Source organism: Panicum virgatum, unplaced genomic scaffold (genome assembly GCF_016808335.1).
Source record: "Panicum virgatum strain AP13 unplaced genomic scaffold, P.virgatum_v5 scaffold_1235, whole genome shotgun sequence".
Taxonomy (NCBI): domain Eukaryota; kingdom Viridiplantae; phylum Streptophyta; class Magnoliopsida; order Poales; family Poaceae; genus Panicum; species Panicum virgatum.
This window is the reverse complement of record NW_024376265.1, coordinates 178543-192921: the sequence shown is the minus strand read 5'-3', so window position 1 is coordinate 192921 and position 14379 is coordinate 178543. Positions and strand designations below refer to the sequence as shown.

The following is a 14379-nucleotide window of genomic DNA, read 5'->3' as shown; positions in this document are numbered from 1 at the left end:
CAGTATAAGCCGCTCTTGCCAACGTTTATAATTTGAACCATCAAAAGGTGATGGTTTGATTGATGCAGCAAAGCTAGATACCGAAAGCCTATTAACAAAATCAGGTTTTTGGATTGTTAGAAATCTAGGCAATTTTCGGTATATTTTAATTCCAAAATTAAATGTATAAACTAGCAATATTTCTATGACTTTAAGGAGTAAAATAAAACATGTGAACATGTTTATACTTATCACACATATAAGCATAAACAATATAAATAACCAAAGTTTCAGGGAGTACCCTAAAGCGGGGCCGTTGCCGGAGGCATTGGCTGCGCTGTTACCAACTGGAGTAGACATCTACTCGGTTGGCCTCAGTCGAAGTAGTCGAACTAAATCGGTGCAGGAAGAAGTTCGCAGTGCAGTCCCACGAACGGTCACCAAGATGTAGTCGACGTAGTCGTTCGGCCACCAGAATGTAGTCGACGTAGTCGTTCGGCTCGTCCACCAGGAAGTAGTCGTACAATCGGGCAAAGCCTTAGTATTTTTGAGCAGTCACGCTAAAGCGTTACCCAAAAACCTGATTGCCCGCCTATCCCGTGCAGGATCTCAAGGCGAGCAAGGTTTCGGAGGCCTGCTCACGCTAATTCTGTGCGCGCAGAAATTAGCGTTGGGGAACTCAGTTGTTGCAACTGGAGAGGGAGAAGAGAGGAGCCGAGTTGCCTCAGTGCTCTGGTGCAGGATGGATGAGGGGAATGGCACTCCTTATATAGTGACTCAGGTGCTCAGGATCGTTGAACCTGGACACCATCAGAGTCATTTAGGTGATGCGGTTATGGCCATTAATTACAGATTTAATTGCACGTTTAATCGCACGATTAATTGCTGTCAACGGCAAAATAGCCATCACATCGCACCGCGCCTCGGCCACGGCCACGGCCACGGCCACGGCCACGGCCACGGCCACGGCCACGGCCACGGCCCGGCCCGGCCCGGCCCGGCCCGGCCCGGCGAGGCGAGCGAGCGCGCGCGCGCGTGTGGTTCACCGTCCTCCTCTTACCGGCTTCACAAGTGGTGTACAAGAAGTCCACCTTTTAAGTCGGTTGAGATCCTCCTCAATTCCCGGTACGGAATTAAACATTGATTCCCTAGCATTAATAGTGGGCTTTAAATTCTTTTAATGCTTTAGAATAAATGGGCCAAGCCCATTACTCCAACAGGCTCGCTAGATAAGCCACCACATCACATTAGACGAGGCTAGAAGCTGGGCCATCCCTTGCGCAGCCCGAAGCGCAAGATGGGCCGAAACATGGTCATTTCAAGCCCAACCTTGAAGTCCACTCCCGCAGGTGAGCCGCAGCGGCGGGGACCCCCCGGAAGTAGGCGTGACGAAGGCTCGGGGCCGGAGCTTACGTAAGCTCCGACGACCCAGGTTCCGCCAAGACGACCTGGGCTTACGTAAGCCCGGAGGGAAGCCGCGCGGGAGAGCAGCCCAAGCTTTTGTAAGCTCGGGGCTCCTCCGTGCGTTAGCCATGACGCCAACCACTGTAGGGATGCTAAGGTCAAAAAGGGGGACGTGGCTCTCCTGCGCCATGTCGCGCCCTGTAGAGACGTACGCCACCTACCCCACGCCGCTCGCTGTGCACGCATGTCCCACGAATCGTGCGACGTGTATCAACAGTTAGAAAAGACATAGCGCTGTACCCACGATCATGACGTGGTCTAATTGTACTTCCTACCTGCCCCAGCATGGTCTGATTGTACCTCCCACCTGCCCCTTGCTCTATAAAAGGGGAAGGTGGGCAACCTTAGAACAAGCTGAACCCATAGGTCCAACAGGTCGGTCTCATATAGAGTCGGTCGAACTCATCGAAGTCTGGGCAGTTCACCTAGAGCTCTCAGCACTTGTAACCGTTTCTCGTCCATAGTCAAGAACACTCCAAGAGGACGTAGAATGTTACACTCCGGTGGTCCGAGCCTCTCTAAACCTCCGTGTGCTTTGTGCTTGAGTCGCTACCATCCTGCTTGTTAGCGAGCACCAGTCCCTACGCTCTTCAGTATTCTACTCTAACTTTCTTGGTACTTGCATACCACTGTGTCGCACCCGTCGACATGTATGAAAAGATATGGTACAGGGAGCATTATTAGAGAAGATTTTGATATGGAAGATGAAATTGATTTAGAGGGCAAAATCTGCTTGTTCTTTGAATTAATTACTCCGTTGTGGTAAAAATATAGAGTAAATTCCCTCCATGCCACTGTAAAATACAACTCATCCCTTACATACCATTGAAAAATATTTAATCCCTTCAATGCCATCGTTTATAATTTTTGATCCCCTCAGTGCCACTGCCGTTTGTTTTCACCGTCAAAGTACTGTAGCGCAGTTAAAAACACCCTCGCCTTACCGTACCAGGGAGAAGCTACTGGAGGGCGTCAGAACGTCGGCGTGAGCAGGTTGAGCAGGAGACCCTGGCGCTCACGAGCGCGCGGTACAGCTCCTCAGCCGGCCTCGGCGGCGTCGACGCACGCCTCGAGCCCGCACACCCTGCCCATGGCCGCTTTCCACTCCTCCTCCTCCTCGTTACACGAGTCCTCGAACGACACGGCCCGCCGCCGCTGGAGTAGGTCGGTCACCTGCCACTGTGCCACATCGGGCTGGCAGGCGTGCAGACCGGGGTGTAGGCGTCGGCGTCCGCAGGGACGGCGCGACGCTGGCGGCGGACTCGGCAGACGCGGCCGACACGCCGGCGAAGACCGCGGATGAGGCCCCGGACACGGCGGCCGTCGCGGCTGCGAAGACGTCGGCGAGCGTGGCCTCGTCGGCCGCCGCGCAGATCCTTCAACCTTCACCCCTTCGGATCCTTCCACCGCGGCGCGCGCGGGGGAGGCCTGTGCTGCCCCTCCGCCGCACCACAGCCGCGGCCGCCATCGCGCGAGCCGCCGCGTGCGCTGTGCCCTCCGCCGGGCCCCTGCCGCCGCCGCTGTCGCGCGGGCCGCCCCGCCCGCTGCGTCCTCCGCCACTGGCCGCACCCTCTGCCACACCCCTACTCCGGCCACCGTCTCGCTGGCCGTCGCGCGGGCCGCCGTGCGCGCCGCGTCCTTCGTTGCGGGCCACGCCCTCCGCTGCAGCATGCCCCAGCCGCCGTCATGTCGGCCGCCGCGCGTCGCGCGGGCCGCCGTTGCGCAGGCCGTGCCCTCCGCCATAGCATGCCCCGACCGCCGTCGTGCTGGCCGCCGTGCGCCGCGTGGGCCGCGCCCTTGCCGCGGCCGCCGTCACGCGCGCCGTGCCCTCTGCCACCTAGGCAGGTTCCAGCGCGCGGCGCGGGGTCCAGCCTGCCGCGGCCGCCCATGCTGCCCCTCCGCCTGCATGCGAGCCATGCTTGCTGCCCGATGGCAGCCGGCTGAGGGCGCGTGCGGGCACGGGTCGGCGCTCGCACGTGGTGGCCGGCGCGACGGAGCCACGGCAGGGGCGCTGCGAAGGGCGGCCGACGGAGGTGCAGCATGGCACGGACGGCGTGCGACGGAGGCGCAGTGTGGCAGCTGGCGGAGGGGGTGTGCGGGCCATGGGTCGGCGGCGCGACGGGGCCACGGCAGGAGGAAGGAATTTGGCGCGGTTAACTGCCTTTTGACGGCAATGGCATAGAGAGAATTGGAAATTAAAAACGATTGTATTGAAGGGATATGTTAATTTTTAATGGCACATAAAGGATGAGTTACATTTTCCAGTAGCACACAGGGAATTTACTCAAAAATATACCCACTCCGTTGATGTGAAAGGGGCACGTGAAACAGTAGGAATCATTGAACCTCTTGATTTTAGGTTGGTTGAGGACGTGCCGTTGAAGAAGATTTTTTTAGCCATCCGTGGGGCTCAGTTGTTGTTTTTGGGTTAAAAAAAAAAGAGAACGTGGGCCCTTGCATCCCCTCCTGCTGAGATAGCTAGCCGGCTGCTCATCCGTTTATTTTACAGAGCCGTTGTCGCCTCTCTCCCCGGCTTGGACACCACACCACCTCTTCCGTCCCGTTCCGTTTCTCCTTCCCCCTCCCATCTCCAAACAAATCCCCAGCGCACAAGCACGGAGCGTCTCCACCCACACCCCGCCCCGCCGCGAATTCCGAGGCGCCCCTCCGATCCGCCCTCCCTGCCGCGTCCCTGGAATACTCTCGAGTAGAGATAGCATCAGTGGTTTCCCCGGCTTCTCGGCAGTCCGCATCCATCCGCCGCCGCTCTCTCCTCCGCTCGCCCTTGCTCGGCGCATCCTCCTCCCCAAGCCCAGCGCGAGCCGCCGCCGCGAGGATGGATGTCCGCTGTGATTTGTGCGGGCGCAATTTCTCCGACTTAGTTCAAAATTTTCAGGCTCATTTGCGCGACAAAAAACCCGGGTATATACTAATCGCAATCGCAATAGTCTTTTTTTATGGTTTTTTGGTTGTGTCGTAGCGCTAATAGTTTCCTCTAATCCATTCCTTTATCTCCTGCTTCAACAGGCGCGCGCAGGAAGCGGCTGCAAATGGATGTCATCAATGTGAGCATCGTCTGGGCCGCATGCCGCTATCATCATCAAGCGCCGGACCATCAACACGGACATCAACAAGGCGGTCAACAGGTCCAATCTCCGGGACATCAACAACACGGTCGCCACGTCAATGGGCCTATCAAATGTCGAGTACTAGTGCTCCTGAGCCATCAACAGCTTCTAGACGAAGCACCTCATCAAGAGGCAAAAATGTATGTTCCCTAAGGTCCCTCTTATAAGAAAATGACATGGCATATTAAACTTTTGTAGTATATAGCAGAATGCCCATGCATTACTATTGTGTTGCATTTTTTCCTATTCCATTCGTAGTTCTTAAAATTTCTATCATTATATTTTTTATCGGGCCCAACGAATATTCTCTACATTTTTTACTAAAGAACTCGTCAAAGTTAGAGAGGTTTGGCTGTATGAGATATAATTTGGAACAAGCTGAATTATCAAATAACATGTCCAAAAGTTAAGTGTTAAATAAAAAAGAACAGGTTAATGAGAGCAATAATCTCTCAATATACACACTATCATTATTGTAAAATATAAGTCATGTTTGGTAATTCTTGTTATTCCCAATTCCCCGCTAGGCGCTGCCGCCGCACTATGTGGCATTGAGCGTGATGACTGGCTAGGGCCTCATTCCACAGGTGGCGGTGCATGAGATTGAGAAGTCATGATTTGACTAAGGCTGTTTTTTTTCTTGAGCATGCGGGAGAGCTGCGTATCATTGTATTAAGAAGAAAAAGGATGGAGAACCCAAAAAAACACATCCTAAGGCATGCAGACAGACAGTACCGAGTAAAAAAAAAGTATGAAGGACAGTAACTAAAAACAACCTCGACTAGCCAAGCTTAACTTGGCTCAGGCTCAAGGCCCAATGTCATGATTCGACCGAGGCTGTAGCTACTGCCTCCACGTCCCAAATCTGTCAGGAAGGTCTGCCCAGAGCCCACTAGCCACTAGGCCACTGACCTCGCGCCTACACGGTCGTCGCCACATGCTGGTGACACAATTTCATGTCCCTTATTAATCCTCCTTGTGGGCTAGAGCATGGGTTAAATCTTAAAGGTTCAATATTTGCTTTGTTTGCTGCTAATTGGGCCTGGTATGTTAGGGTATTGATTAGAGAACTTGGGGAATTTGGGGGTTTCAATACCCCATTCGATAGAATGAGTTGCCTTAAGAAAACCCACTTCAAACTCCAACCAGTCAATTTTCTCTTTTCTTCTACTATATTCTTGTAATTGATTATAAACACCGTAAACATATTATTTATTCAGTTTTAACCACATTTTTGAGGTGTGTGTGGACCACAAGTGTTGATCTGATTTCATGGTTCAGGTTCAAGTTGTTCTATTGGACACAGATACATCCATTGAAAGGTAAATAAGTTGATGCAGTTCTTCATTTTTCGTATGTGGGAGCTTCCATAAGTTGCCTATGTTTTACTAATTCCATACTTTTTTAGGGATGGAGTGAAGGTACACTATCCTTCAAGGTTAGCATGAGAACTAATAGAATTCTCTGACCTTACTACTTTTACAAAAATAAGCCATTTTTTGTCCCAAGCAATGGACTCCTACAACTTTGGTCCCTACATACCAAATTTGGTCAGATTCAATCCTAACTTACATTGCCGTTTAGGTAGAGATCCTCTGACCAGGAAAAAATGGTTTTTGACCTAGAATACTAGTCTTTTCTGAAACAATCCCGAGATTAATGTTGGTCAACTCTGGTCAAAACAACTGTTTCGGTCATAGTGGATAGTTCTACACAATATTGTAAGTTTAGGACTGTTTCTATGCATTCTAATATTTTAGGGATCAAAAGTTATTGGTATGAAGAAAAGGTTCTTTCCTAATTTTCCAACTTTGGAGCGGTATATATCTAAATGAACTTTTTTATTTGTAAACCATACTTGATGCCTTTTCTTCTTGTTAACAGGGGACATGATGATTCCATAGAACTTTCTAATGAAGATCTATCATGCCTTGAGTCTGAATCACAATTGTCCTCGCCTATAATGAACTTTTACATTAGGCAAGTATTGTTCTTTTGATACTTGTGTTTACAAGAAGCAAGTAGCAAGCACAGTCGATCATATATTTATGCATCATCCAGTAGTAAAGGTTGTTAGCTAGCGTCATTTTTCTCCGTGGCCTTAGCAGGATCGAGATCCTTGGCCATGATGGGTGTTTATGGGTGGTCGGTGGGCAGCCCAGCCAACCCATTTACCTCTCAGGGCAAGGGCTAGGGATAATTGGAGATAAGGACAGTTAGAGATGTTAAAAATAATCCCTGTGTTCTTGCTAGTACTAGTATTAGTTTAATAGCTAGCAACTAGCATGGTTCAGATTCTTAGTTTTAATTTCCATGTTCTTAGCATATGCATCAAATTTCTGAATTCATTTCCAGTGGCCCTGTACAAGTTACAATGACATCTCGTAGGTACCTATGGGAACAAATGCCATCAATTAGTAGAATAAGAGGCAATTACCACATTTTCAACACATACTTCTTCAACAAACTTGAAGACTTTGCATCAAAGGGTTCAGAGGTAACTTTGTATAATTATATTAAATTCCTATATTTTTATTTATAAATTCCTACCATCTTTACTGTGTCTCTGTCCCATGAAGAGTGCAATCCTATAGCTTTTTTTAGGTCAGGTCAGTGCTAAGACCAAATGATGCTTGTGCCCCTCACTTTAAGAGTTGTTGACACGCTTGTTTAGTTTCCTGGATGGATGAGCACTGCATGCCGCCATGCGATGGCCTCAATAGCTAGAATTGCATTCTTTTGGGGAAAAATTTTAAACACTAGGATTGCACTTTCATGGGACTCCATGGGACAGAGGTGATTTTTTTGGATAAGCTTCAAAATCCCATGCTTTGAAGTTTGAACGCTACAGTTGCTATATTGATTTCTCACTATATATTGCACAGTGGTTTCCAAGATGGGCACCTAGGAAGATGAATATGCATGAAATGCACAATACAAATATCTACCACCATAGATGAACACCCATGGATCCAAGCCAATGATGCTGGGAATGGTCTGTTGCCACAGTAACCCATAGAGCTACATTGCTGCTTTTGCAGCTCAGAAACAGGACAATGTTAGAATAATCAGGCTGCTCTTGCCCTGTTTCTAGTCAAGGAGCACCGCTCCATTTACCTTTGGCCTTGCCCTGCACGCTTAAATCTTTGACTGCAGATGAGGTAGAACTAGTACTAGTCATAGTATTATGAACATACTGACTTGCAGCAGCAACCTGCAACCTTGGTGATAGTAGTTGGAAGCATGGCCTGCATGGCCAAGTTATGGCCCAAGCTGCAAACCAGTTCAGCAGCACCTAAATCATTGTGTGCCCAGTTTTCACCCCACTGTAAGTGTGTGCGCACATGAGCCGGTGAGCTCTTTGGGCCAGTGGTGCTCTGTTCTCCCTTCTTCCCTCAGCCGAGTGAGCGAGTGACTGGGAAGGCAGATGCAGAAGCTAACAAACAATAATAGCTAGCTGCTACTACTACAACCACACCTAAAATGTCTCTAGAGAGAACAGCAGCTTGCTTAGTCCATGTAGTTCAGTAGTCAAGACCAAATTTTGTTTAAGAGAAAAATTTACTATCTCCCCCCTTAATTTGTTTTCTTCGCATTTTTGGATCTTCTCTTCACATAGCCCAACTTTCTATTGCACCTCCAAATTGCACTGGTACTGGAGCGAGCCAGCGAGCCAGTTGAACTCATCATGATCTTGTCTTAGTTGAACTTGTCTCACCTACCTAACACCCTGGACTTCCCTGCTAGCAATATGGGGCTGGTGAGGAGGCTGGTAGCTCTCTAACTCACACAAGCTCGCTGGAGCAACTCACACTCACATAGAGAGCCACAATGCAGTAACACACACAGTTTTGAGCTGATAGCTCACTGGTTTTGGGCTGCAATATGCTGCAGCTTCCTGCCCCCTTTGCCTCTTATTTATAGCTGAAAGTGATACAAGAAACAGCCCTGGAGGCTGGCTTACAAACTAAGGAAAAGACTTGACTTGACTCCTAGTTGACTGCTGCTGCTTGCTGTCTACGGCAGCTGCTTCTTGCCTAAGAAAACTTACTGCCTAAGGGACTGTACAGCTAGCTAGTAGCTACTAACTTACACTAGTACTAGCAAGAACACAGGGATTATTTCTAACATTCTCCCCCTAATCCTTGTGTAAACCTCGATTATCCTGGCTTGGTGTGCACACCCTGCCTCTGAGAAGCTCAGAGCACCCTGATTATCATCAGAGTTATTATAACAGGTTGTGCTTTTATTACTGAGGGCTAGAATACCTGGTTTCTAGCTCTGAGTGTTTTTGTGTGTGCGCTTTGGGTGTGGGGGGATGGGGGTGAATAGTTTTTTTCTTGGCCGTTGCAATTGATTATTGTACAGCTCTTTCACTGTAAAATGAATGAAAACTTTATTAGTCACTAGTCACTCAGTGGGATCAACATATATGAATTATCCATACATTTATTTATGCTAGTTGTTGATTTTTATTTCTGGTTCTCAAGGTGGACAGCGCTGATTGTTTCTTAAAGCTGAGAAGATGGTGGAAGGGTGTGGATATATTTAGGAAGGACTATATACTGTTTCCTGTGCATGCAGAGTAAGCCTTTTCACTATATCATTGGTAAAGATAATTATTGTAGATATCCACCTTTTAGTTGATAATTCTTTGCACTAGAAAAGTGTAATTTCGAAAATACATTCACCATGAGGCTGATGAGGACCTTCCTTGACTATTTAGAACTTGGGAAGGGGCTTCAACCATTATTTTGTTCAATGTCTTTTTTAAATATTTTTATGATTTAATCTTTTTGCCTAGCTGCCATCAAGGAATTAAAAATAAAAAGCTCAAGCTAGAATGCAATTAGATCATTGGACACTTCTTGGCAAATAGCATAGAGCTGGATGGATGCACTTGGCAGTTGGCGCAGTTTGTGCAGGCTGGTTGTAAGTCATAACAAACGCAATAGGAAAGTTGTTCCCAGGTTTCAAGATGTTAAGGCTCATATATTATATGGACTTGAAGAATGATGACCACTTGGTGTAGTTAGGGTTCTTCAGGGACAGGGTGACTAGAACGTGGGAACGAACGGTGATGGTGGCGTAAGGGTTGAGAAAAACCGGCATCGTAGAGGAGATGATGGCACCGGAGTTGTCATGGGACTGAGAGGTCATAGAGCTAGTAACGGAGTCTGTCGACATGGCACCGGGAGGGAGAGGGCACAGTGCAGGGGGAGGGGGGTTGGCGGGTGTAGGGGGAGGGGGGCGCCGGTAGCAGGGGGTCCGACGGCGCAGATGGAGGTGCAGCGGAAGGGGGGCTGCATGGAGGTGTAGGGTGCCAGTGGCTGAGGTAGTCAAGAAGGCTGGCGGCTAGGGTAGGGGACTAGGGGTGCCAGCAGCAGGGAGAGGGGGGTGCCGGCGGCTGAGGTAGGGAAAAGGCCGGCAGCTGGGTAGGAGAGAGGGCTGGCGGCTAGGGCAAGGGGGAGCCGGCGGCTAGGGTAGAAAAAGGAACCCTAGTCTCGACGTCTCGTGATACCATGTAGAGAATTGGATAGGAATGGCACACACCCTAGAGGGGGGTGACTTTCATATATATATGGGCAATATGGCTTGGGGTACAAGCCAAGTAAATACAATATGGCTTGGAGTACAAGTCAAGTAAATACAACTTATACAATCTCTAATAGGGTGATTATCTTCTCTAATCCCAAGGTTTGTAGCACAAGAAACTGATAAAACCACCATCTGGTATCTGCCTTGTTATGAGTCACTAGGCTGATATATATACACAGGAAATATGCACAAAACCCCTTATACTATAGAGAAATACAAAGAGACATATCTACATATACATCTAACACCCCCCTCAAACTCAAGATGGATCAAGCACACTGAGTTTAACATGTGCTCGTGCTCGTGTGTAATAGACATCAACACCAATATGCTTAGTAAGCTCGGCATAGAAACATAAACACCAAAATCTGCAAGCAACCACCATAACCAAACCAAACCAAGAGCCGTCACACGTCACAAGAGCCATAGCATGCAACTCAGCCTGTGCACCACGAGAAAGTCACAAAGACGCAAACCACGCATATGCCATCGCATGCAAGGGAACCACGTATATGCCATTGCATGTGAGGGGCCCACACACGATAGTTGGTGCCACCAAAGAGCAGCAGACAGCGCAGAACAGGAACAACATCCCTGTTCGCAGGAGTCGAAGAAGGCGCCATGAGGATATGGCACCAGGGGACAGCAAAAGTGTGAACAAATAGTGGTGGTCGACGGCAAGAGCGCAGTGAGAACAGCGGAACAAGCAGTTTTTTTTCTTTTTCTTTCTTTCTTTCTTTCTTTCTTTCTTTCTTTTCGCACAAGAGCATGTAAGGGATCAAGTCACGGCAGAACATATTTCTTTGCTATAGCATTCACTATTCAGTTGATAGTTGCAGAAAACTGATCTTTTTTACTTGTATTTGCTAGGAGTTGTGCTTAAAATTTATTTTGCATGCATCTTTCCCTTCAGTGATGTAGGGAGTGGGACATGAACAAACCATCTTGTGAGAGATATATGTTGTAATGTTTTATTGTAGGCTGAGCCTTTTTTTTTAATTTCATGTGGTGGTACAGTGCACACTGGAGCTTGGTCATCGTATGTATGCCAGCCAAAGAAGACCACTCAGGACCCATGGTGCTTCATTTGGATTCACTGAAGGGGCAGGTTCACCAGAGCAAAAATATTTTCATCGTCGTTGACAGGTCCATGAATACGAAATCTGCGAACAGCTGTACTTATTGTATTCCTGTGCTTTTTTTGACAAGTAAAACACAAATGCACAAATTTGATAAGGCCTAACATTTTATTTCACTCTGTTCTATATCATTGTTCAAGTCTCACTACCTCCATTTTAAAATATAAGGAATGTTTTGGTTTCAGGTGCCAAACTTTGTAATTTGACTTACAATTAATCAAACTATGTGTAGCTTTATTGTTCAAAAGTTACATCACAACATCAATCGATTAATACTCCTTCCAATCACAAATGTATGGTATGACACGGTTGATTTTTTTCCACAACTTTGATCATCCGTCTTATTGAGTATGATTTGTACTTTTACATATTTAAATAAATTTTAATAAGCTGAGTGATTAATTTTTTTTTTAAAAAGTCAACCGCGTCATACGTTTGGGAACGGAGTGAGTACTTCACATTGCTTTCCATACAACATTATTGAATCAATGTAATATATAATAACTAATAAGAGAAAGTTACTGTCAAAATCCACATTTAACACTTTTTTAGACCAAAACACGCCTTATGAATTGAAATGAGGGAATTTTTTTGCATTTGAATGTAACTGCTGAGTAATATGAGAAATTTGTCCCAAAAAACAAGTCATCTTGTGTATGCAGAACTAATTGATTTGATATATTACCTAAAATAAAGGCCAAGCAATCCATTGCATGCTTTACTTTCTCTTTTTCATGCACAATTCTGATTTCCTATCCTATTTAAGAGGGGTATTGTGGTCATTTTAATGGTCCATTAATTTGTCCAAAAAATTCTAGAATGACTTGTTTTCTGGGACGGAGGGAGTATTATTTAGTGCATCCATTTTTCTCTTCTATATGTGTGACAATGTACACTATGTTGTCAGTGTTTTCGCTTTTTTTGCAATATTATTTCATGCATCCATTTTTGTTGTTGTATATGTCTAATAATGTACACGATACACGATATTGTCAGTGTTTTTGCTTTTCGTTGCAGTATTTTTATGTAATTGATGTAAATGTTGGTTTTTTTTGTAGATTCTTGAAAACGGAATGGATGCACCTGAATGGAAAGAACCTTACTAGAAAAATTGTGAAAAAATCGATCAATGTAACCGTTCTTCATTTGATGCGTAAATACTTGAATAGTTGTTTTTATTTTTGTTTTCAACACATCAAATATTCCTATTTGGTGTATATACTTGAATAGTTATTTTTATTTTACCACATCAAATGTGCCTATTTGGTTCCATCTTCTGACATTACACTATGCCCACTTCAGAAGATTACATAACAAAGCGATTATATATACTTCTGATAAAACAATTATATAACCATCTGCACAAATATACATATATTGCTGACAAAATAGCTTGCAATGATGGGAAGAATGATCTTTTTGGCTATGCAATAGATGCTAAGATTACCACTTGGAGGTTCCATGTGTTGCAGATTGTTGGGTGGTAGAGTCTCTTCTATTTATTTATTGATTTATTTGAATGGATACAAACCACGCATTATGCATGGGTGAATAGATCTAAATCTCTTTAACACATTTCTCTATTACTTATCCCAAAGCCTTTTGGAGGTATTCAGGCATTAGAAATACAAGACAGAATAAATTGCCAAAAATAATTGGAACAGAAGTTTTAGCCATCATAACAAAAATAAAATAGCTTGTGCCATCAATATTTGTTGGAAGTCGCTATCCTCTTTGCATATGTGCTGTTTTGAACACGTGGATTGAAAGTGATTTTAATTGCTCTTGCATTCTTACCCTTTGTTACTAGGTTCCACAACAGGAAAATGGATATGACTGTGGTCTGTTTGCTTTATTCTATATGGAGCGTTTTATCCAGGAGGCACCTGACAGGTTTTGCAGGAAAGACCTTTCTATGGTTAGATACTATTTGTTGCTTTCTTTATTTTTTATATGTATGCTTCACTGCATTCTAGAACACACTCGCCGGATCTGGCCATCTTATTGTGTCTTATTTTCTACTAGTTTGGCAAAAGATGGTTTCGACCAGAAGAGGCTTCAGAGTTGAGAAAGAAAATGTTTGATCTGCTGCTTCAGTTGTTCGAGAAAGACAACCTATAATGTAAACCTTGTGTACTCGAATCATCTCGTAGTAACAATCAGGGCAAGATCTTACAAAATCCATTCATAGCCATGGAATGTGTTGATTCATCTGATCTCTCTGTTCTGCATTTCGACCAGAAGAGGCTTCAGAGCTGAGAAAGAAAAAATGTTGGATCTGCTGCTTCAGTTGTTCGAGAAAGAAACTATAATGTAAACCTTGCGTACTCGAATCATCTTGTAGGCACAATCAGGGCAAGATCTTACACAATCCATTCATAGCCATGGAATGCGTTGTTCCTAGGGATGCAAGTGGGTACCCATTAGTATTTTTGGGTTTCTTATTTTAGTTTATTTTCTCTCCCAAACTAATTACATAGCATGTTATTCTAGTTTATTTTATTAAATTTTGGGTCGACCTAATGACCCAAAAAAACGTGGGAATTGCAACCCTAGTTGTTCCATGGGCTTTCTGTTTTGCATTATTTGAATGGTAGAACATGAAAGAGACTTGTGGATATATTCCATTTGGCCCTAAGTATGTCGTACTCGGTGGATGCAAAAGGGATTCAGGTGGGCTGACCTAACCGCTGTAGCTTACCATAGTTGTGCCTTCAGGCGGGGGTGGACAGAGTTTGCCCACAAAATTTGCTGCGCGAGGGGTTGTTTGCAAAAATAACGATAATATCAAATTTTCTCTTCTCATAGAAATATATTTTTGATTAAGGGTCTCAACATAAATTGTTTTAACGAAACATAAATTGTTCGTCTGGGATTTTGCTTGCAAGTGGTGCACCTGACTTAGACTCTGGCGGTGCTAGAAGGGGTGGTACAACACCAGGGCCAAGATCTGATAACCAAGAGCTGCTGCTCAGAACAGGAATAAACATATGAGGATCCATTTGTATTCTGGATCCCCATCCTACTATCCTTGCAAAAGAGCCCATGAGGATTCATTTGTACTCTGGGAT

General features: G+C 45.7%; 1 protein-coding gene across 4 annotated transcripts; it reads left to right on the top strand.

Annotated features, from left to right (window-relative positions):
* The first annotated feature begins 3990 nt into the window (after positions 1-3990).
* On the top strand, positions 3991-13858 carry LOC120693970 (ubiquitin-like-specific protease 1D). Of its 4 annotated transcripts, XM_039977134.1 has the most exons (11): positions 3993-4365; positions 4471-4711; positions 5853-5893; positions 5980-6009; positions 6456-6551; positions 6960-7068; positions 9062-9156; positions 11187-11315; positions 12367-12439; positions 13119-13226; positions 13334-13858. In XM_039977134.1, exons 1-11 carry the CDS (start codon positions 4280-4282, stop codon positions 13427-13429), a joined length of 1104 nt encoding a protein of 367 aa, XP_039833068.1. In that variant the 5' UTR covers positions 3993-4279; the 3' UTR covers positions 13430-13858. The 4 variants fall into 4 exon arrangements, with proteins under 4 accessions (XP_039833069.1, XP_039833071.1, XP_039833070.1 ...); XM_039977135.1 differs by lacking the exon at positions 5980-6009 and having other exon boundaries at positions 3991-4365; positions 13334-13754; XM_039977137.1 differs by lacking the exon at positions 12367-12439 and having other exon boundaries at positions 3992-4365.
* The last annotated feature ends 521 nt before the right edge of the window (positions 13859-14379 follow it).

What these genes read in the sequence shown, in the direction of transcription:
- LOC120693970 (XM_039977134.1), top strand. Translation starts at nt 4,280, where the DNA reads ATGGATGTCCGCTGTGATTTGTGCGGGCGCAATTTCTCCGACTTAGTT. An exon ending in ATAATGAACTTTTACATTAG is followed by an intron (nt 6,552 to 6,959) that starts GCAAGTATTGTT and finishes GACATCTCGTAG; the next exon opens with GTACCTATGGGAACAAATGC. An exon ending in TTGTGAAAAAATCGATCAAT is followed by an intron (nt 12,440 to 13,118) that starts GTAACCGTTCTT and finishes CTTTGTTACTAG; the next exon opens with GTTCCACAACAGGAAAATGG.